Genomic DNA, 22,657 nt, shown 5'->3' on the forward strand with positions numbered 1-22,657 from the left:
GTCCTCTCGATTTGTTTGTGTAATATCCATAAGTGTCAGAAAACCTATATACACAGATATACAATACTGGTATGTGTAAGTGTGGGAGTGTATGTATGCATGTGTACATGAACTGAATGCTCATAGAAAATATTCACTCATGACATTCGAGGGGGATAAAGACCAATTCATGACATTTGCCTTTCATAGGCACTTAACATCCAGAGTGTCAGACATATGGTACATACAAATCAGTGTCTGCGTGTGTGTGTGTATGTGTGTGTGTTTATGTATTTCCATTGGTTAAATGCAACTTATTAAATATTTTACTTTTGTTTGCTTAACAGGTGGGCAACATGGCCAATGATGGCGTTAAGCTGGCGACCAGCATTAAAGAGCAACGCTGCTCCATGTCACCGCATGATGGTCTGGAGGAAGAATCGCGTGGAGGCACATTGCGAGCCTTATGGACACATGGTGGGCCTACGGCGGCATTTATACACATTGTGATTGCCATGTGCTTGCTGCTGCCTCGACTGCTGCTGGAGGCTCGCATAATTGAAAATGGTCTTTTGCCAAGAGGTAATTAAAACGAACATTCCACCATTCTCTATGCAAATGTGTTGCCATGTGGAGCGGCACATTTGCACCCTTTGAAGCTTAAACAAAAAACAAACTTTTTTCAGAAAATCATTGTTCAGAGAAAATTGATATTTGCCGAGAATTTACAATTTGATTATACATTTAATTAATTCAAAGTGACCCATGATAACATTAATTCGAAATGAACTATAGAATTTACCTTAGGAATGAATTGAGAATTTTCTTAAAATAATTTGGGCATACTCAAAAACGGCTGAATCGATCTTGAAATTTTCACTGATGGTGCATAGTGATAACATGGTGAAAATAGGGTCCTACATTAGTCCCCTTAGCCTAATTTTCACAAACGCCAGATCTCGGTGATGGGTGGTGCAACTTAAGCGAAATGTAGTGTGCTCTCTTATAGTACGCCAAAAAAAAAATGTGTGTTCAAATTTCGCATGGGGACCTAGGGGGGCCGCCCCGTCCTCAAAATATACCAAATATACATTTTGGCCAATCACGACAATATGGGACTCAAATGATAGCTATTTGGGATAAGAAAACGTATCTCAAATCCAATTATTAGGAGGACCACCCCAACCCCCAAAACACCCCTAAATCAGACCTATATACTGACCATGGCAATATGGAACTCAAATGAAAGGTATTTGTGAGTAGAATATGAATCTGATATCCAAATGTGGGGCCAAGTTTCTGAGGGTCCACCCCTTCCCTAAACAGGACTTATTTACTGACCATGGGAATATGGGACTTAAAGAAAAGGTATTTGAGTGTAGAATGATAATCTGATATCCTAGTGTGTGGCCAAGTGTTTGGGGGGCCGCCTCTCCCAAAAACAAACCCCAAAAGAACAAATTTACGACCATAGCAATATAGGGCTCAAATGAAAGGTCTTTGGAAGAAAAATGCGAATTTGATATCAATATTCGGGAAAAGGTGTCTATAGGGACACCCCACCCCCATAACACCACCCATATAGGATGTATTTGCTGACCATTCCAATATAAGCTGTAATAAGAGGTATTTAAGAGTAGAACGCGATCACAAGAATAGATGGACTTGTCAATGGGTCTAGCTCTTCTTCTTCTTAGCGTTGCAAACAAATGTACAAAGTTCTAATACCCTGTATGACAGAGGTGGTGTAGGGTATAAAAACAGCAAGACAAAACATCTTCAAAATTATCATCAATTGAAATTTTATTTATTTTTCATTTGTAACATTTATATTGACGTAGTATTTTTTTTTTTAACATTTCATTTTTCCAAATTTACAATTTTTTCTTCAAAACTTAGTCCAAAAAAAGATATTGCTTTAGTATTATGTAAATATTTCGCGCAGAAAAATGGATTTAAATGCTCTTTACATAAAATCGCCATAGAGGCCACCATGGCGCAGAGGTTTGCATGTCCGCCTACGACCCCGAATGCCTGGGTTTAAATCCCGGCGTGAACATCGGAAAATTTTTCAGCGGGGGGTTCCCCTTCCTAATGCTGGCTACATTAGCCAGAATTCCTGTTAAAACTTCTCTACCAAGTGGTGTCGCTATACGACACATCGTTCGGACTCGGAAATGAAAAGGAGGCCTCTTATCATTGATCTTAAACATTAATCGGATTGCAATTATTGATATGATAGAAGTATCCCCCCCTTAATGGAATGTTCATGGAAAATCTAGTAGTAGTAGTACATAAAATCCTACATGTGACCAAAACAGTGAACATATGACTATTTTTTTATTTTTTAACTAAAATCATCCATTGTCACTAGACATTAAAAAAAAGATATTCAATCCAAAAAATTTTCTGGAAATTTTTTGTTTCAATTTTTCAGTTTTGTAAAATTACTAATTTTTGATGAGCAAATTTTTTCCCAAAACACGACATTATAATACCAGAATTTTGTTAGTTGTCCAATTAAGGTATGATCAAATAATTCAACAAGACAGTTCCAAATTGTTTATTTTCATTAATATGAATGGTTTCAAATTTCTCTTTTTCTGTACTGATGCAACAATGGCAAACTTTGGGTTAAAGTAATTTTGGCCACCAATAAAGTGCCAAGCAGTCTGAGGCGTATAATTGCTTCTATTTCAATAAGTAACAGTGCGTATACGTCATGGTGGCTTTATTTGTGGCTCAAGTAATCAGTGTTGCCAAATGAAAAAAAATTCAAAATTACCAAAGTTTAATGATTTTCATAATTTCTACGAAATTTGGTTTGATGGAAATAAAACTTTTTTGGAAAATTTGTGTGAGATAAGAATGGTATTAAATTTCGCTTCATAGATGGAGGATTCACAAGCTTATGAGAATATAAAACGGGTTTATATGGGAGCTACATCAGGTTATAGATCGCTTTGGAGTCATAATAGAAATTGGTATCATAACGGGGCACATAGGACTAGGAGCAAAACATAAGGCCGTAGATCAAACTGACCTGGCAAGAGGCCTCCGAAAGATGGCAATAGAGGTGGTTACATGAGAATCGGAGTAGTTGCAGATTTTCCCCATGAACATACCACCAAGGAACAGGGGCAAACTTCTCACATATCAATGAGTGCAGTCCGATTCAAGTTTAAGCTCAATGAGAAGGGACCTCCTTTTTATAGCCGAGTCCGAATGGCGTGCCACAGTGCGACACCGGAGAGAAGTTTTACATGGCATAGTACCTTACAAATGTTGCCAGCATTAGGAGGGGAAAACCAACGCTGAAAATTTATTCTGATGGTCTCGCCAGGATTCTAGCCCAGGCCTTCAGCGTCATAGGCGGACATGCTAGCCTCTGCGCTACGGTTTGCGTTGTCCCCCTTCTACTTGCCATTATCACTGCTGCGATAACGTCTGCGTAGCATGTCTAATTTTAAAATCTTGTCGTAGGTGGCATTTCAAAGGCTTGGTCCCAATATGGATCCCTGTGTGGCTCCTGAGGTGACTTGCATCCTTTCTGGACCTTGGATAGTGTCGTAGATTAGTATCCGAGTTCTTTATTATCCTCAGTACCTACCTAAGTACATGGAAGACCGTCTCTAGGGCTTATTTAACATCTGCCCACGTCAAGCTGATAAAGGCATTCTTAATGTCTAGGGTCGCTAATAATATGATTAGCCTCGTAAAGTGATTGGCGTCTTGTGCCGCATGCACTATGTCTACTACCACTTTTAGAGATCCTATTGTCTTCTGTAGAGACCTTCAGCGGCTCAGATGGCTGCATCAAGTCGTGAGGTAATAAGTCGTTCAAGCAGTTTGCGATCTGTGTCTGGCATTCACAATGGTCGGTACGAAGAAGGTGATGCTCGGTCCTCCTTCCCTTACTAACTAAATTATTTGTGGGCATAGGAGAAACAGTGGTGCAATATTTTAGCCATAAAAGATAAGCATTGCTTCCTCTAGAGGCTAAAGAGGTATACGGAGATGGGATTATAAGCATTATATACCTATTTACCATTTGTTGTGGTCTTAGAAGAAGTTATCGTGCGTAATTTCCGTCAAATCGCATACTAATAGCGCGATTTAGAGGCTCCCGGGAGATCTATACCACATTAGAACATGGACCGATTTGGCCCATTTACAATCCCAACCGATATACATCAATGTTAAGTTTTTATTAGGGTGCTTCTGGGGTCTTACACTAATATTTCGATGATTTACCAAAGGAATGATGAAGTTGGCACACCCCCATCCTATGGTAAATAGCACATTCGGCTACGAACATTCCAGTGCGTCCTTTGCAACACCAGCTGTGAGAAAGCTCGTTAAATCATACATTTGTGAAAACAATTGAATTTGGGGTTACTTTCATTCGATCGACAACAAAAGCTGCTGATTTTTTTATTGTTTTTATCAGAAGGAATAGACCACGATCTAAACGAAAAAAATTACATATGCTGCTTTGAAAAGTGATTTTCATATGTCATATTTTGTTTGTATCACACGACATATGCAACTCAACATGTGCTAAACCAGATGATTATTACCATTCGACAACCACTGCGTATGAGTGTTGCTAGCTTCTTAATAAAAATAATCATACGCCACCCAAATCGATTGCCTGGCTACTCATCAGAAAGAAAACTTTACAACAAAATTAATTTGGGTGAAGTTGGTGTTGCTTTTATTTCATCATTAGATGTACTAATAGCAAAAATCCAACTGCAGCATATACTAAATACTAAATTACACGAATCAAATTTGTCCATGAATATTCTATTTAGGAACAGGGGCAAACTTCTCACATATCAGTGAGAACTGTCTGATTCAAGTTTAAGCTTAACGATCAGTGACCTCATTTGTCTGATAGTCTGAACGGCGTGCCGCAGTGCAACACCAGGATTCGAAACCAGGCTTTCAGGGTCTAAGGCAGACCTGCTTATCTCTGCGCTACGGTGGCTTCCAAACTTCCCCAATGCTAATTGCCCATGAACATTACTTTAAGGAACAGGGGCAAATTTATCACCTTTACATATGGAAATGATTTTTAATGCGTTTAGTAATTCCTTACAAAAAATCTTAGTCAGGGGACAAAAGGAATTGTGGAGCTACCTCACTACTACTCCATTTCCTCCGTTTACGAAAACTATTTAAACTTTAATCTAAAATATACTTTTGCATATTCCTACATTGCCTTAATACGACTTTGAAACCGCGATATCATGTGAGTAACACTTTCATTTTGCATTCAGGGAAATGACGCTGTCGTACTATCTTATCGAAACAATCATGACAGTCATCTCTAAAAAAATGCCTACATGCCTATTGTGTTCTGTGTGTGTGGGGCTGTGTTTGACGTTTGACTGGCAAACGATTTGTTTCGCACTTGTGCCATGGATTTTCAGCTTTCGATACATGAATACCGCATTTTAGGCCATAAAATCGGCAAGAAGAGCCCTTTCCTTCGTTTTGATTAAGGCAGCCAATCATTGAACCTTACAAAGAGTTCATGACTGCTCAGCCGTCAGTGCTGCGGCGCCATAAACACCTCATTGGCACGAACATCATCTGGTTGTAATACGATTCGTTAACAATATCGCGCATCGGTCACTAATCTTGTTCACACACACACACACACACACCAAACCGTTGCTTGTGTTTGTCATTTCCACATGCAAGAAACTTGGCGCACAATTGTACATACATGAAGTACATTGGAATGTTTGGTAACGATTTGCAAAGCAATCTTCAACAGAAATGATCGACTGTTTAAAGCGAAAATATTAAATTGGAATTTATGCTAAAACGGGTAAATATCGTCTGTGGGGTTGGTACTCTGTCAGCTAATGGTCATTAGGGGAACTTGACTTTAAGTTGGTATACATAATGAGGATCATATTGGCGATTTAAAATGTTTGCTATTTTTTAAGGACAAATCATCAATGAAAATAAGATGCGCGATGTCTGCGGTGTCAGACGTAGATAGCGTAAATTTTCTGCTATATGAGACTTAGTAAGCGGTGGGTGTTGGTGTTGATTGGAGATGGTAGGATATGCAACTTTATTGTTCCTCTTGAACATCTTCGAAATGTGAGTTGTGTGGTGCTGTTCTATCGATTCTTCCACGGTGTGTGTTCTTCGGAAATCAGTCTTCTGATTCCTGACTTGAGGTTGCAAAATTACAAATTTTGCCCATAAACAATCCACTAAGGAACAGTGGCAAACTTCTCACATATCAATGAGTGCAGTCCGATTCAAGTTTAAGCTCAATGATAAGGGGCCTCCTTTTTACAGCCGAGTCGGAACGGCATGCCGCAATGCGACACCTTTTTGCAGAGAAATTTTACATGGCATAGTACCTCACAAATGTTGCCAGCATTAGGAGGGGAAAACCAGGATTCGAACCCAGGCGTTCAGCATCATAGACGGACATGCTAACTTCTGCCCTACGGTGGCCTCCCCTGACTTGAGGTTGTGTGTTAGAAATACAAGATTTTCTAGTTTGTTATCGATTGACCAGCTGATCGCACCATGCACTACCCAGAAAATTCTTTTTTCGCAAGGACGGTTCATATGTGGAATCGACTTGTGGCGGAGCGGGCACCGGTTTGTAATCGATTGGCTAGCTGATTGGACCATGCACTACCCAGAGAATTCTTTTTTGCAAGGACGGTTCATACGTGGAATCGACTTGCGGCGGATGTTTTTTCCGCTACTTGAGACATCCAGAAATTTAAAGCAAGTGTCAATACACCCTACTCCCCCTTTCCATCCTACTATCCTTAAATATCCTCTCCAACGCAATGCACTGCATATATAGGGGACTTCCCCTGCATGTTGGTTGATTGAAGAAAAAAAAGGTCAAGGAGTGGTTTTAGGTCTCCGCGAATGGGTAGAATCCCCTACGATCCGAGCTAGCGAACAAGCACCATGGCAGATCGCAGGAAAACTATAAGAGCGACTCTTTCTACGTCCAGTTATGTGAATAAGCTCAAAGGAGGGGGATGGAGAAAGGAACAAGGCAATCATTTGAACTTAAACAAAACAATGTAAGAGATAATTAGAAATATGGAAAAGATATCGTAACAATCACATGGCTTAAATAGACTTTACAAGTTACAGTGTACTCTCCATCAAGAATCGTATTCGTCCTTGCACGGTTTCTCTTTATATTGTAGATAGTAACTAAAAAAGGATTATGAGTTAGAAAAAGAAATCGGTTATAAGCCGTTTTCAACCAAAATGTCAGATTGGTTTTTATGGACGCTATATCAGGTTTGGCGCCAAATTCTATTCTAAACTTGCTACAGCCATTGCAGGTCATAGGAAAAGTCATCGTGCAAATGTCAACCAAATCGGATGTGAATTGCGACCTTTTGAGGCTCACGAAGGCTCACGAACTGTATTCGGTTTATATGGGAACTGTATCGAAACACCGACCGATTTGACCAATTTACAATCCCAACCGACCTACATCAGTATTTTAGAAAAATTTCGAGCGACTAGCTTTACTCGGATGGATGGACGGACGGACACACAAACTTTAAGTGATCTTTGATAAATTTTTTGAGTTATTACAAACGAAATGAAGAGTATACCCCCATTCTATGGTGGATGGTATAACGCATAGGCACGTACATAGTAAAAAATAAGACATTGAGTCAACATTCATTTTTCAGTAAAATTCATCCAAATCGTAGTTTTAAATTTTTTTCGAAATTGCAATTTAACTTTAAAATTTCATTAAAATTTTAATTTCATAACAAAAAGTCATTGAATTATAAAAAAACACCCAAAAAAAAACTAATAACCATTTTCGTTAAGTTATTCCATACACAACCATTCGACCAGCCATGCTCACTCACAAATTGAAGACGTCACTAGAGCTTCCCAATTCCCAATTGTTCACAGTTTGAGGTAGCATTTAACTCTCCCTTTGTCCCCCGGATAGTAACTTTCAAATAACGTTGTCGATACTAGCAAAAAAAAAAACCATTCCATAGACCCTTGCTTTGGCAAAAGCTTCAAATCAATTGTTATTTCTAAATTATCCAGCTTAAATTAAAATTTATTGAATTCTTCGCAAGCATCTGGCCGCTCAGGGCATAATAAAAGAATCTAATTTCCATACTAAAATCCCTTTTTTGTGGTAACTTCTTTTTGTGCTTTGCAGAGACGATATGGCAAACAGAACTGGATTTTATGAATGTGAATCGCCGTCATCTGGTTGTACTCTCGGTGATGGCTTCACCCTATCAGAACGACACGAGCACATACGAATCGCAAGAAGATGAGGAGTATCTGAACGATACCATTTTTAGCAGCTACTCCAGTGAGAGTGGGGGTAGTGCCAGTGATAATGTTGCTGCCACCATGGGCAGCGGGGGTGCGAATAGCAATTCCATCAGGAATAGTTTATGGGATGTCAACTCCCGTCCGCATCATGGCAGTAAATGGAACAATGTTATGATGCCGGCAGTTGGGAAGAGCAGATTCCTTGAATTGCCCGATTTAATAGATGCTGTCGAAAATCAAAGCTCCAAATACAACAAATTCCATGGCAAGGCACACGAGGCTAAAATCACGCCACCAACAGCAGCCAAACAAAGAACCACAACAACTTCGACAACAGAGGCAACAACAATGGCAGCACATACAACAACAATAATGCCAGCCACCAATGCCATAGAACAGGAAAAGAACAACCGAGATAATGACAGTGGAAAGGAGGCCAAAGGCAATGCCTGGATAACAATAGAGGAGGACAGGACAATGGATTCGACATCTGTAACGCAACCTGTTACAACGCTGCCAATGTCCACAACTCCAAATGGAATGATAAATTCCAAAACCACAACAACAAAAACTACTACTACAACAACAACCACTACGCCTCTGCTCTCCACTACACCCACTAAATATTCGACCAGAAGTAAATTAAGCATCAGTGGCAATAATAACATGGCCATTGATGATGGTGGGCCAACGTTTGGTGGTGGTGGTGGTGCCACAAAACCAACATTCTCAACATCTGCGGCTACATTGGCGATGTCCTCTAGCACCAGCCATCGGCCTACCCCACCATCATTCATAGAAGAACAACAGAAAATTTCTTCGGGGATTTCAAAGAAGCATCAACATCATCATCATAATAATGGCAAGACATCACGACGACATAACGGCCATCATAGGCAACGAAAGCTCTCTACATCGGCTGGTTCACAGTCGCAGCGCAAACACCATCAGCACTTGGGCAACAGACGTACAGAGGAATTTGGTTCGCCCAATGTGTCCGAGGTCCCAGAAGATGTGCCTTTGAAAGCGAATCGTCTAGATGAGTTTGAGTATCCTCCGTCCGGTCGTGTCTATGAGCACAGACCATCTTCATACGAGGAGTTGGACTTTGGCCGGGCCCGAGCCGCCATCTACCCCAAGTCGTCGACGACCATAAGCACCACAACACGAGACAGCAATATACACATAGTAAAGCCGGAGAAGCTGCCCGAAATAGTGCCCTCCACGCCGGTCTCTAGCAATTCCAAAATCATCGAAATAAAAGCCAAGACCAAACGATTTGGGGAACGAATCAAAAGGCAAATAACATTTGCGGAAGAAAATCAAGTGGAAATCGAACCGGAATATTTGGTGGGCGATTTGAATTTCAACGATTCCAGTGAGTATTTAGCCGAGATGACCACAATCGACTCGTCTACGGCCACCACCACAACTGTAGAAGTCCGGCCGGAGGGGGGTGGTGACCATCTGGATGGCTTTGCCGGTATGCTGCAATTGTTCTTTGGCATTGAGAAAGCCATCGATGTGGCCACCTTCACCCAACCACCTAGTGCGGAATTTGTAAATCTTGTCATCGCCCTCTTGGTGTGGTGCGTTCGTTATCCTGCCGTCTTCTGGTCGACAGCCAAATCATTCGCCACCATCTTCAGTGTGCAAATGATAGCCACTGCCTCCGACATAATCTTCAGCTTTGCGGGCATATCAAATCTATTCAAGTTGCAAATCTACAGCGAAGCTCAGCCCGTACAAAATCCCGGCCTAATATTAAATGCCACCGTAACACTGGCCCTATTCTTACTCTCAACCGTGCTGATGCTGTCCTCATCCATGATCATGTATTTGTATGGTCACGGTCGATTGGCTGCCAAGATGAGGGACCGCTCAATAATCACCCTGAAGTCTGGTCAATCGTGGATCTATTTTGCCCACTGTGCCTCGCTGTGTTACATTCTGGCGCTGTGTGTGGTCAAAGCTCCATTGCTCAATGACTTGAGTGCTACATATCGTCACAATCTACACTGTCCAACATTTATGGCGGGTAAGTTGTTATTATGAAAATTACCGTCGTTTAGTAAGCAATGTTTATTCGTTAACCAAAACAGCTGATTTGAACAGTTATCGATAAAAGTGAATACCGAAACGGTTAACTTTTCTGTTAACGGTTTTTCGTTTAACTTTGATCTAAGGCCCAATATAAACAAAAAGTGTGGCATTCGTTTGGTCACTCTGCCACACTTTTTTGCTGTTTAAGTACGCATTTATCAAAATTGAGCGTTATTTTGTATAAATAAACAGTGTTGCCACTAAAGAAAATTATTTCCTACCAAAATCCTACCAAACCAGACCAAAACCTACCAATGTTCTACAAGCCAAAAATTGTGGTATAGCGTGTACTTTTAGCCACTGCCGAACAGTTGGCCATTTTGACGTTCCATTTTGAACACATCCGATTACATTAAATACATTTTCAACTCTACAAAGTTCTAGATCGTCATTATTCATAGAGGATCTAGGAAATCAACCTACTGCCTTAAGTTAAACAAGTAAAAGCGAGCTAAGTTCGGCCGCGCCGAATCTTGAAAACCCACCACCATGTATTGTGCTAAAATATGCGAACTATATCTGGATATAGACCGATCCGGATCGGAATTGGCACAGTTTTTAAAACTCATAATAGAACACTATATGCAAAATTTCAGCCAAATCGAATAGAAAACACGGCTTGTAAGGGCTCAAGAAGTCAAATCGGGAGATCGGTTTATAGGGAGGCTATATCAGGTTATAGACCAATTCAGACCGTACTTGAAACAGTTGTTGGAAGTTTTTACAGAATGCTATCTTCAAAATTTTATCCAAATCGGACAAAAAATGCGGCTTGTTAAGGGCTCAAGAAGTCAAATCGGGAGATCGGTTTATACGAGGGCTATATCAGTTTATAGTCCGATTCGGACCGTACTTGACACAGTTGTTGGAAGTTTTTACAGAATGCTATCTGTAAGAACTTCCTTGAAGCATTTATTGAAAGTCAAAACAGAACACCACATGCAAAGTTTCAGCCAAATTGGTCAAAAAATGCGGCTTCCAGGAGCTCAAGAAGTCTAATCGGAAGATCGGTTTATATGGGAGCTATACCAGGTTATTGACCGATTTGGACCATACTAGGCACAGTTGTTGGAAGTCATAATAAAACACTATATGCAAAATTTCAGCCAAATTGCACGAAAATTGCGGCTTGTAAGGACTCAAGAAGTCAAATCTGGAGATCGGTTTATATGGAAGCTATATCAGGGTATAAATCGATTTGGACCATACTTGGCACAGTTGTTGGAAGTCATAGCAAGCTGAATTTCACACAATTGTGAAATTGGTGGTATGATATTTATGTTGGGAAAACCTACCAAAAATTGAAGTCAGCCTACCAACCTACAGGGTTGCCATAATGTAAATAAATGCATTGTTTGGTGCAAAAAATAATCAAAACAATAGTTTTTTGCAATGAAACCAAAAAAATCTCCAATGTTTTCAATATGACAACAAACATTTTCTTTGAGGTGCATACCGCCCTTAAACAGGTGTCTTTAATAAACCAGTCTTTTTGTTACTGTGCACAGCCACCGAATACAAGGACGAAAAGGCGATATGCGACTTGTATGAATGCATTGAAAGAGCGTATGATCACTTCCTGCCAATAATAAAAATAGTTTTAGGGGATTTGAATGCAAAATGGGGTGGGAAATGTCTGTTGATAAATAAGGAGTGACCTTTTTAGCGCTTATGCTGCTTTCGTAGGAGCAACTAGGTCGCGATCGTGACGCCAATGTTATCGCAAAATTTAATGATAATTTTAAACGTGCTCTCAAAAAATATTTATTTTCTATTATGGAGACACTTTTGGTACAAATGCCTATTTAATATTGTAAATTAAGTTTTTTCGAAAACAATAGGAGGGCGGTATACTAATTTCGTCATTTTGTTTGTAACACCTCAAATTATTCGAAGAAGTAAAGCTAACCGCTTGGAAAATTACACAAATACTCTCATTAGTGTAGGTCGGTTGGGATTGTTAATGGGCCATATCGGTCCATGTTTTGATATAGCTGCCATATAAACCGATCTGGGGTCTTGACTTTTTGAGCCACTAGAGGGCGCAATTCTTATCCGATTTGGCTGAAATTTGGCACGACGTGTTTTGTTATGACTGTCAACAACTGTGATGAGTATGGTTGAAATCGGTCTATAACCTGATATAGTTGGCATACAAACCGATCTTAAATCATGACTTCTTGAGCCACCATACTTGGCACGTTTGTTAGACATCATAAAAATAGTCACAGTGCAAAATTTCAGCCAAAACGAATAAGAATTGCCCTCTCTAGAGGCTCTATCTGAATAGGAACCGATATGGCCCAATTACAATCCCAAACGACCTACACTAATAGGAAGTATTTGTGCAACATTTTAAGCGACTAGCTTTACAGACAGGCAGACGGACGGTCATAAAATATCATGGGGATCAAATATTTATATATTTCGATCGGCAGAGGTCGACTCTGAATTGTGGAATTATCGAGTGACCATGAGTTTAACATATTCCAGCCGGAAATCGGTCAATATGACAGCGATATGCAGCTCTATGCAAGCCAAGTTGAACCTTCTTGGCTTGTCGGTCTTTTTAGTTCCAAATTTAAGTTCATTATCTTGATTTTTCATAGTTCGTAATGTGATTACTTCCGAAAGAAGTCACAGCGGATATTTGTGGAAACGTAATTTTTAACTTTTTCGTCATTTATGCGCTTAAACATGTTTTATGTGGCATACAAAAAAAAAAATCATTTATTTAAAACGCGCTATAAGACTTCACTGTGAAAAGTTGAAAGTTGACTTATTGACGCAAGTACCAAATGATTTAATTTGCAATCCAAATACCTTCCATTTAATAAAGCTGAAATAGACACTGGCTTAGCTATGCCATACATACGTAATTGATACTAAGTTGGCAATTTCCCTTAACAAGGGCCAAACGATAATCTTATCATTTAAATCTTTTCTTTTATAACTTGGTACTATGCCATTCACATATTGAATGTTGAGAGAATAAGGAAGAGTATAAAAACTCATTAAATCTTTGGCCACAAATCATTAATAAGCAATAATGCGTAACTGTTGGCCTTGTGTTGTCACCAAGGTGTTTCCACCCTTGGAGCGGCTTCCATACTTCCCTTAATAGGAATAATAAATCCATACCAATGCTAGGCAACCGACTGCCAAAGACCATTTGTTAGATAAAAGCCTAAAATTTCCCAAACGGTCTAGTATGTAATGTCAAATTGTGCAAAATGATATCCCTACCCTTTTGGTGTGGAGCTACACTTGTTTGGCGCCCACAAAGATTGAATGCTTTGGGGTTAAACACCTTATGCAAGACAAAAATTTATTACAGTGCCATATAAAATTACAAGATTGAGACTTTTATCTCTCTGTGTGTGTGTGTGTCTCTTTCTCTCTCTATCCCTCACTGCCTGACACACACTTTCTCTGAGTCCCATGGCATTTCCTTTTGGGGGCTTGCGAGTGTGTGTGTGTGTGTATGTTTGGCGGAATTAAATGCCAATTACATGCAACTATCCGGAGAAATGCCATTGGAGGACAGAAACCAAATACCATTGTTTTGAGGAAGGGATTTTATCACTTGACTAACTCTGTGTCATTTCTTTTTCCGTTCTCTTTCTAGCCCTGGTCAGTGTCATGCATATTTTGCTGTGGATTGTAATCTGGCTCTGCTTGACCATAAAGCGAAGATGGAGTTTCAAGTTACCACCGCTGGATGCCTATGCCATTATAAGCAAAGCCACTACACAACCGCTGCTGATGCACAATCGAGGCAGTTTAACAAACACAACTACAGCCAGCCTTAATAATTCCACTAATCTGGGTGGCGGCAACTCATCGTCCATTGCCGGCGATAGCAGCGGAGAGCACAAGCCGATTGGCGATCAAGGCGGAAATCAACTCACCAATGCACCCAGCACGGATCCACTGGCCGGCGTGCCCGTCGAGGATGTCTACTGGCCCAAGTTGACGCCGAGCTCGCCGAAACTTAAAGTTACATTCAATGAAGTTACGAGTACGTGTGATGATGATCATAATCGTCGACTTATTGGGGGTGACCACCAACAAAACGATGGCAAGCGGTAAAAAATCGTTTTTTAGCTCACACACATCATGGTCCGTATCACGGCTATGATGATGCTCAACTGATTAGCAGTCTAGAGAGAATACTGCCCAAAATACTTAGTTTTTTATGAAATTAATTTGGTTTTTTTTTTTAATTTTTTAATTTCCCTCTGTTTGTCTTAACACCCATCCAGTTATGGAGTTGTGATTTTTCTTTCCTAATCTTTATTTTAAATCCTTGTTGATTGATTCCCTCACATACATATGTACCAAGTGTTTGCACGATTTTGTTCTGTATCTCCCACTGATCACCCCTCATCAATCAACCACCTGCACACAAACCTATTTGTTTAGTATGATTTAGTCGTTCCAAGACCATCACCCACCACCTGTACCCCAAACCCAAGCCACACTTTGTATGTATGTGTATACACGAAACTCATTCGTCCGCCCATTTACTCATCCGTTCAAATATCTGTCCATACGTCCATCTACAGCATCATTGTTTTAGCCACCTATGGGCCGATAGTTTTTTAAGAGATGGATCCATTTGACACGACTAGAGAATAGTACAAAAATAGCACCAAAAATTTCATTGTTGTTGTCGTTGAGAAACTATTTTTGTTCCGCTTGTCGCCTGGTTATTGTTATCGTTTTTGTAATTTAATTTAACAAAAATTATTACATACTACGTTCTACATTCCTAACTAACACACATACTCACTCAGTGTCACTCATTTACCATTCACTAACACTTTATTACTAACACCATTACACATCGAGAATGAGATGCGTATGCTATGACTTGTGTGTCGATAAAAATTTCCCACATCCTTCAGAAAGATTTTTTGTAACCTACCGTTGGGGGTTAGATTAAAATCAGTAAAGTTGAATAATAGTTGAATGAATGAACCTACTGTCATCCCATAAGAATATGAAATGTGTAACAGAGCTACCTATAGCAAATCCAACCATTTGTCTATTAATAAAAAAATCCTCCTTTTTAAATCAGACCTACACCTCTTCGTGGGAAGTAATTTCTGGCCAAAAACTTGACAAATTCGCAAGATTACTACTAAATTGTCTCATGAACATTCCATTTAGAAACTGGGGATACTTCTCTCATATCAATGAGTGTAGTCCGATTAAAGTTTAAGCTCAATGATATGGGGCCTCCTTTTTTATGCCGAGTCCGAACGGCGTGACGCATAGCGACACCACTTGGTGGAGATTGGCTGGATAACCACAAATGTAGCCAGCATTAGTAAGGGGATAACCACTGCTAAACATTTTTAGAATATTTGCACTGGGATTAGAACCGCACGCTCAGCGTCATAGGCGGACATGCTAATCTCTGCACCACGGTGGCCTCCGATTCGCCAGTATTAGTGAGGTGGATTCGCACCCAAGCGTTCAACGCTACAGCAACACAATATGGCGCTTTCTGCATAAAGATGAGCCGTTAATCGACTCGTAATGATAAGGAGATAAAGCAAATAAAAAGTTTGTAAAGTTTTCTAAGCGATTTTACATGGCCCGAAATATCAAGGGTATAAGTTGAGGTCTTAACAGAATTGGACACATAATATTGTTAAACAAGTAAAAAGGATACCCACCACCTCGTGTATATAAGTAAATCACCTTTCGTCTTAATTCGGTGAAAAATGCATAATTTATGCCCCCATATTATTGGTCTTTTAGGTAGCTATATTCAAATGTAGAGCGATCTGAAGCATATACCCATATACGACACGGTTGCCGGAAAGCCTAATATAAGTCATTGTGTCAAATTTCAGCGAAATCGGATTATAAATGCGACTTTTATGGGCCCAAGACCCTAAATCGAGAGATCGGTTTATATGGCAGCTATATCCATATCTGAACCGATCTGAGCCCAATTGAAGTAGGGTGTCGAAGGGCCTAACACAACTGACTGTCCCAAATTTCAGCAAATTCGGATAATAAATTTGGCTTTTATGTGCATAAAACCTTAAATCGGCGAATCGGTCTATATAGGGGCTATATCAAGATATAGTCCGATGTAGCCCATTTTCGAACTTAACCTGCTTATAGACAAAAAAAATATTCTGTGCAATATCTCAGCTCAATATCTCTATTTTTAAAGACTGTAGCCAGGATTCACTGAATAAGGTTAAGCCAAGCGATCAGCCGATATACTTTTTTTTTAATATTTGGCAGTACTTGGCATTGAGGATGTCAACTTGTTCTCTTTTTACATTCATTCTTTGTTTACGTTTTCTCCTATATGATGACATTTTCAATCGTCAGATTTGACATCCTTAATGATGTTTATGGGGCCTATCCACTTTGTGTTTTTGCATGTGACCTAACCTTCTATTAGTGAATCCTGGACTGTAGCGTGATTTCAACAGACAGACGGACGGACAAGGCTAGATCGTCTTAGATTTTTACGACGATCAAGAATATATGTAGTCTACAGGGTCGGAAATGGATATTTCGATGTGTTGCAAACGGAATGACAATATGAATATACCCCCATCCTTCGGTGGTGGGTATAAAAATATCAAGGCCTTGAATACTATATTCCGGGATATTCAAACAGACATATTTTGATAGGAAACAAGTTACTATGGCAAAGTCTTGGGACTCCAGAACCCACATATTGGCAAGTATATCGTGCTAATAACTTGAGTACTTGTTCGCTCAAATTAAGTTTAAGGTATCCTCGATACCCCAGGATAAACATCGACACACATGCATACTACCTCCAACATTCTTGTATTTTTATTCAAAATTCTGTATAAAATTGCCCATTAATGTCTCTCACACACACACATACACACTTCAACATTTAGCTATAGAGTAATTTGTCCAGTTTCAAGATGATTTGAGTAAATTATGTGGAAAATTTATTACAAAATTCACTATTGCAGCAATTCGCCCCGTGGAACCGCGCTATGTTTTACCAGTATTACGGGGGAAATTGATGACGGAGAGTACGCGACATTAAGATCAGCCACATCAGTATCCGTGGTGGGCATTGCAGTGGGCGGCGCTATTGGTAGTAGTAACTCCTCAAAGGGTCACCCACCCACAGGGGGTGTAAGCGTTCTACGCCTAAGTGAATATGAGGAGCTACCACCGCCACCACAACATTTGATCTCTTCTTCCATGTCAACTGGCAATCGCACAATTGCAACGAGGGACTATGTCAATTGTTCCTCCAATCATAGTGGCACAGGAGTGTTGGGAGATGACAACATTTCCGAAGAGGGCAAACTCTTAGCTTGCGTTCGAGACGACAGTGTTACGTATGCATCCACCAGGGACTTGGAACCACCACTCCCACCACCACCACCGCCCACAACGTCCGTTGCAGAGAGGGCACCACATGCAATTCCAGACATTATGCAACTCTCCTCTTCGCCAGAACATCTAGTCAGTCCGTTGGCTCCCGTCACGGTAACCGTACACACGAACGAAGCCCATGTAAGTCTGCCTAATATACTACCTACCTAAACACATATTGATATGGTGATATTTCAGATTACTTCAAGCTCTACTCCCCGATGTTTGCGACGCGCAGACTCAGGCGTTCCTCAGGAAGCTCTGACACCGCGCAGCGACACCACTTCGATGGGTACTGAGAGCACAACATCTCCGCCTGAGCGAGCGCCCTCAGAGTCTTCGAGTGGAGTTCATTCGGCCGAGGAGCGTGATGTTGAAGTGGTCATAAGGCCACGCGCCATCTGCAAGCCTCCAGCAAAACCACCACAACCTGCTATTCAAGAGGAGCCTTATGGTCGTTGTACGAACATGCGCATGTCCAGTTTTGCATGTGGGGTCAACAGCAACAGTGCCACCTTGCCGCCACAACGCTCGCAACCGGAGCAGAAATTCGACTACTCGCAACATTGCAGTACCATGCCCTTGCCATCGAACGCTCATTTCAATCAGCCTCAGACGCAGCAAGCTCAGTCGGCTGTTTACGCAACATCGGCTCACTGCATGACACAATCCCTGAATGCGGCCACAAATATGAGCTCGTTCAAAACACCCCTGTATGCCAATTCTGGCGTGGCATTGTCGGGAAACAATAATAATACACCGACTCATCAACACAATCAGACGCCACCTCAGCCTCCACCATATCCCACGCCACATCCCACACACACCACTCTGCCCAATGGAGTGCGGTATTCGAATCCCAATATTCTGAGGCGACTGCCGTACGTGAAGGGAGCTGAATCGCCATATGGCCATTTAGGCTTGGGCGCAGGCCATCATGCATTCACCAAGACGGGTTACGAGAATACCCTGCTAAATTCCACCATACCGGAGGATCGAGATTCTGCCAACTATTCCATGACATCCGACCAGGACTGCCTTTATGCCACAGCCAATCCACTGCATTAACTTAACCACCGCCACCACCTGGTAGGGATAGCAACCGATGGCCAAGCCGCAAAGCAGATGACACCAGTGTAAATGTTCCAAAAGCAAAGTCTCACAACTATCGTGTATACATGTTTCTTTATACATACTATTGTATTATTATTATTATTTTTTTTTCTACATATGCAACTCAAACATGCTTGATACTCAAACACACCCACATACATACATACATAATCGTATGTGCGGGCAGGTGTTTTTACAATTGAATTTTATACAAATATACATACCTAGTGTATGCTAGTTTTATGCATGCATGCAAGCATCACACCTAAATAAATTATTAACTTAAGTCATTGCGTCAAGCGTAATTACATCCATATTTAACGCCTAACCTAACCCATCTCTTGTAACCAAATCGTATTATAAAAAATAGTCTGAATTCGCGTCCATCTGAATATAGTCAATACACCCACCCGCTGCTTGATAATCGCGACTCACACACACACACACCCCTATAGCTATGATGTGAGTCAAATCTAAGCAATCTTCCACGCTTCCTCTCCTAACAAAAATTGAGAATTTACGTACGTCCACATACACACATAGTAAATGGCATCTCAGTGAATGACAAAAGTTTGAATGCACTCCACTCCAATTCAAGGAGTATATCGAGCCCGAATTGCCAAAAATTGTAACTGACCAAAGTCTAACTTACTGGAGGTGGTTTTTTAGTGGTACAAAACAACTGAAAAACTATGAAAACCCAAAACTTGCCTACAAAATTTAAATCATAACGTTTTACAATAATAGCGGTGAAGAATTTGGGGAGAAGATACAAGTATTGACCTATCGATTTCATTAAAAACAAAAAAACAGAATGTCGATCATGTTGTCACTTTTGTTTTTTGCGCTCAGTGCTTTATAAGGTTTAACGTTTTAAGCTTTTTTTCTATGCCTTTTGGGAATGTCTGCAAAATATTAAAATTAAATTAACCGTTTTTATACCCTCCACCATAGGATGGGGGTATACTAATTTCGTCATTCTGTTTGTAACTCCTCGATATATTCGCCTAAGATCCCAGAAAGTATATATATTCTTGATCGCCATGACATTTTAAGTTGATCCAGTCATGTCCATCTGTCCGTCCGTCTGTCTGTCGAAAGTCTTTTTAATATATGAATTAGTTTCAAGATATATGCACAATTATTTTTTTCGAGATTCTCTGCTCTGCAAGACATCTCACAGTCAAATAAGACTTTGGCAAAGAATCAATTTAGAAGATATTTTTGCAATTGATTTCAAGGGGACATTTTCGCATTCGATATAACAAACAAAAAACCTTTCAAGATGTTGTTATGCACATCGATTTCTGTGGGTCTATACTAGTTTTTTGACAAATCCTAAAAACAACTTCTACAGTGACTTTAACCTTTGACTTTTCGATACATATTGAAGTTCATTATTTGGAAGCAATACTTGTGTGTATGTGCCTGCTATGAGTGCGTACAATTCTCTTGGCCCCTTAAACTTATACTAGCCCTACATATTAAGTAAACGAAATGCAAAATGTGATTGGTTTAGTTTAATATTGAAATACATACATACATACATACAAACATTTTCATATACAAAACAAAAAACACAAATGCGCACAATACTCATAAAAGTTTCCCTCACCATATATTAGAGTGGCCATTATTTCAAGGTTGAAAAGGCGCACAAAACGAAGAACTTGTATGGACTTCTTAAGAAGCAAGGCAATTGGCAATTGCTTATATAGCTTAACGAGTAATGGTCACCCTATATAGCCTAAAACCTTCATAGTATGTATCTAATCAAATCTATCTATACATAAGAACTTAATAAAATACATACATACATAGATACATGTGTTACAGGTCGCTTGTTGTTTATGACCGGCACTCCATGGTCTATAATATAATTGGCAATTTGTTTGTTACCAAGTGCTCGGCTCTAAGTCAACCCCATTGATTGATTGCATCTCATCAAAATTTGTATTTTCATCTCATTTCATGTTCGTTACTGCCTCAAATACAAAGCAATAAACATATGTTTTTATATATACATACCTACCTATACATGCATACATACTTATATCAAGTACCATCTAAAACTACCTACTGCTCTGCTAATACTAATTCTACTATTGTACTAATACCTAACTATTATTAAATGGTACTGCTACGACATATATGTTTAATGTATTCGCTCCCCAAATCCATCTATATAAATACAAACATACATACGCATATATATATTAAAATATATATATATTTACTTACATACCAATGACATTTTTATACAACTGAGAATGTTGGGCAGACGAAGAAAGAAAGGAAACAAAACAAAATACAACTCTGCAACTTAATCACAGGAAGAGTTACCAAAAATAAATTTAATAAACAAAATAACGGCAAAGAAAACGAAATAAAATAAAAATGCAAACGATATTCATGCATTGCAGTTTATGCATACATAAATTACATATTAACATACATACATACATATTTATTATTATAAAGAGAATAAGCGAAAAGGTATTTTTAAGACGACAAATATTTTACGATATTTAATTATGTAATAAAGTTTATTTTAAATTTTGCTACCTTTATATACACAACACACACAACACACCCATACTGGCATCAATACCGACGACAAGAACAAGAACAACAACACCATGTATAATAATAGTAAAAAAACAACAAAAGTAACTACCAGCACCACCACCCTCACCCCCACCTCCTTCTCCTTCTTTCGGACAGATGTGCGAATGGACCTGCAGGTGGACTAGAGAAAGAAATGACCCCATTATACTACAACAACAACAACAATCATTGCAATCGTTTTTAATTACTTTTACAAGCATTTGAAACAAACACACTTAAGCAAAACAAAAGAAACAACAAAACAAAACACATCATATCAATTTTATACATACAAACAAAGCAACAAATAAATAATAAAAGATACAATATACAATAACTAAAGAATAATTGAAAATGGAAAGCAACTAATAAATACATAAATATTCAATAAATAACCACATTCGAAACCACATGCTCGTTCGTTATCAGTTCTAATTTGTTTGTTTTTGATTTGTTTGTTTTTTCGGAAAATTTTAATAGAAATCCTTGTGAACAAAATGCTGCATATGCATGCCCATAGTCAATGTCAAGGATTAGAAAAGAAACTACGAATATTGAGGTTCAGAAATTAAAAGTTGAAGACAAAATTACTCCAAGTCCCGCAGTGTCCGAGGAAAAATTCTAGTTTATATGGGGACTTGTACTCCTTTGCAATCGAATGAGAATGAGACCCTTCTGTACGCTTGAGAAAACAAATCAAGTGGTGCTTACTATATTTCACATATGGCGCATCGGCTTATACTACTCAGCACTTCTGATTTCTTACAAATCTGAGTTCTTAAAAATTCAAATAGAAAGATCCTCTTGTATGGAAAATATATTTAAAAAGTCCAAAACATTTGGCTCAAATATAGGTGGTACTAGTCTATTGACAAAAAGACTTTTCTCAAGTTTTTTTGCCTGTATATAAATTATACCTGGGCATAAATTGTATATGACTGGAGAATGAACATTGAGGAGAGAGTTAAACGAAAGCTGAGTGTGCTCTTATCATGGCACAACTCAATAGCCAGGATTTGGAAACTTGGACCAGGGCGGTCCAGTGGATGCACACTTCTTTGGCTTGGCGGATCTTCACCTATGGGCGCTTGGTGTAGCACCTGGTCCTGGAGTCTACCCGGTATGA

General features: G+C 39.5%; 1 protein-coding gene across 1 annotated transcript in view; it reads left to right on the forward strand.

Annotated features, from left to right (window-relative positions):
• LOC106081610 (protein tincar) overlaps positions 1–22,170 on the forward strand; it is a 90,126-nt gene extending 67,956 nt beyond the window's left edge. The window contains exons 4-8 of the mRNA XM_013243699.2: positions 327–561; positions 8,186–10,345; positions 14,039–14,498; positions 17,397–17,952; positions 18,010–22,170. Coding sequence (XP_013099153.2) covers positions 327–561; positions 8,186–10,345; positions 14,039–14,498; positions 17,397–17,952; positions 18,010–18,879 — 4,281 coding nt within the window. The 3' untranslated portion in view covers positions 18,880–22,170. The remainder of the gene's footprint in view (positions 1–326; positions 562–8,185; positions 10,346–14,038; positions 14,499–17,396; positions 17,953–18,009) is intronic.
• Positions 22,171–22,657: the final 487 nt, after the last annotated feature.

The sequence above is a fragment of the Stomoxys calcitrans genome, chromosome 2, assembly GCF_963082655.1.
Source record: "Stomoxys calcitrans chromosome 2, idStoCalc2.1, whole genome shotgun sequence".
Taxonomy (NCBI): domain Eukaryota; kingdom Metazoa; phylum Arthropoda; class Insecta; order Diptera; family Muscidae; genus Stomoxys; species Stomoxys calcitrans.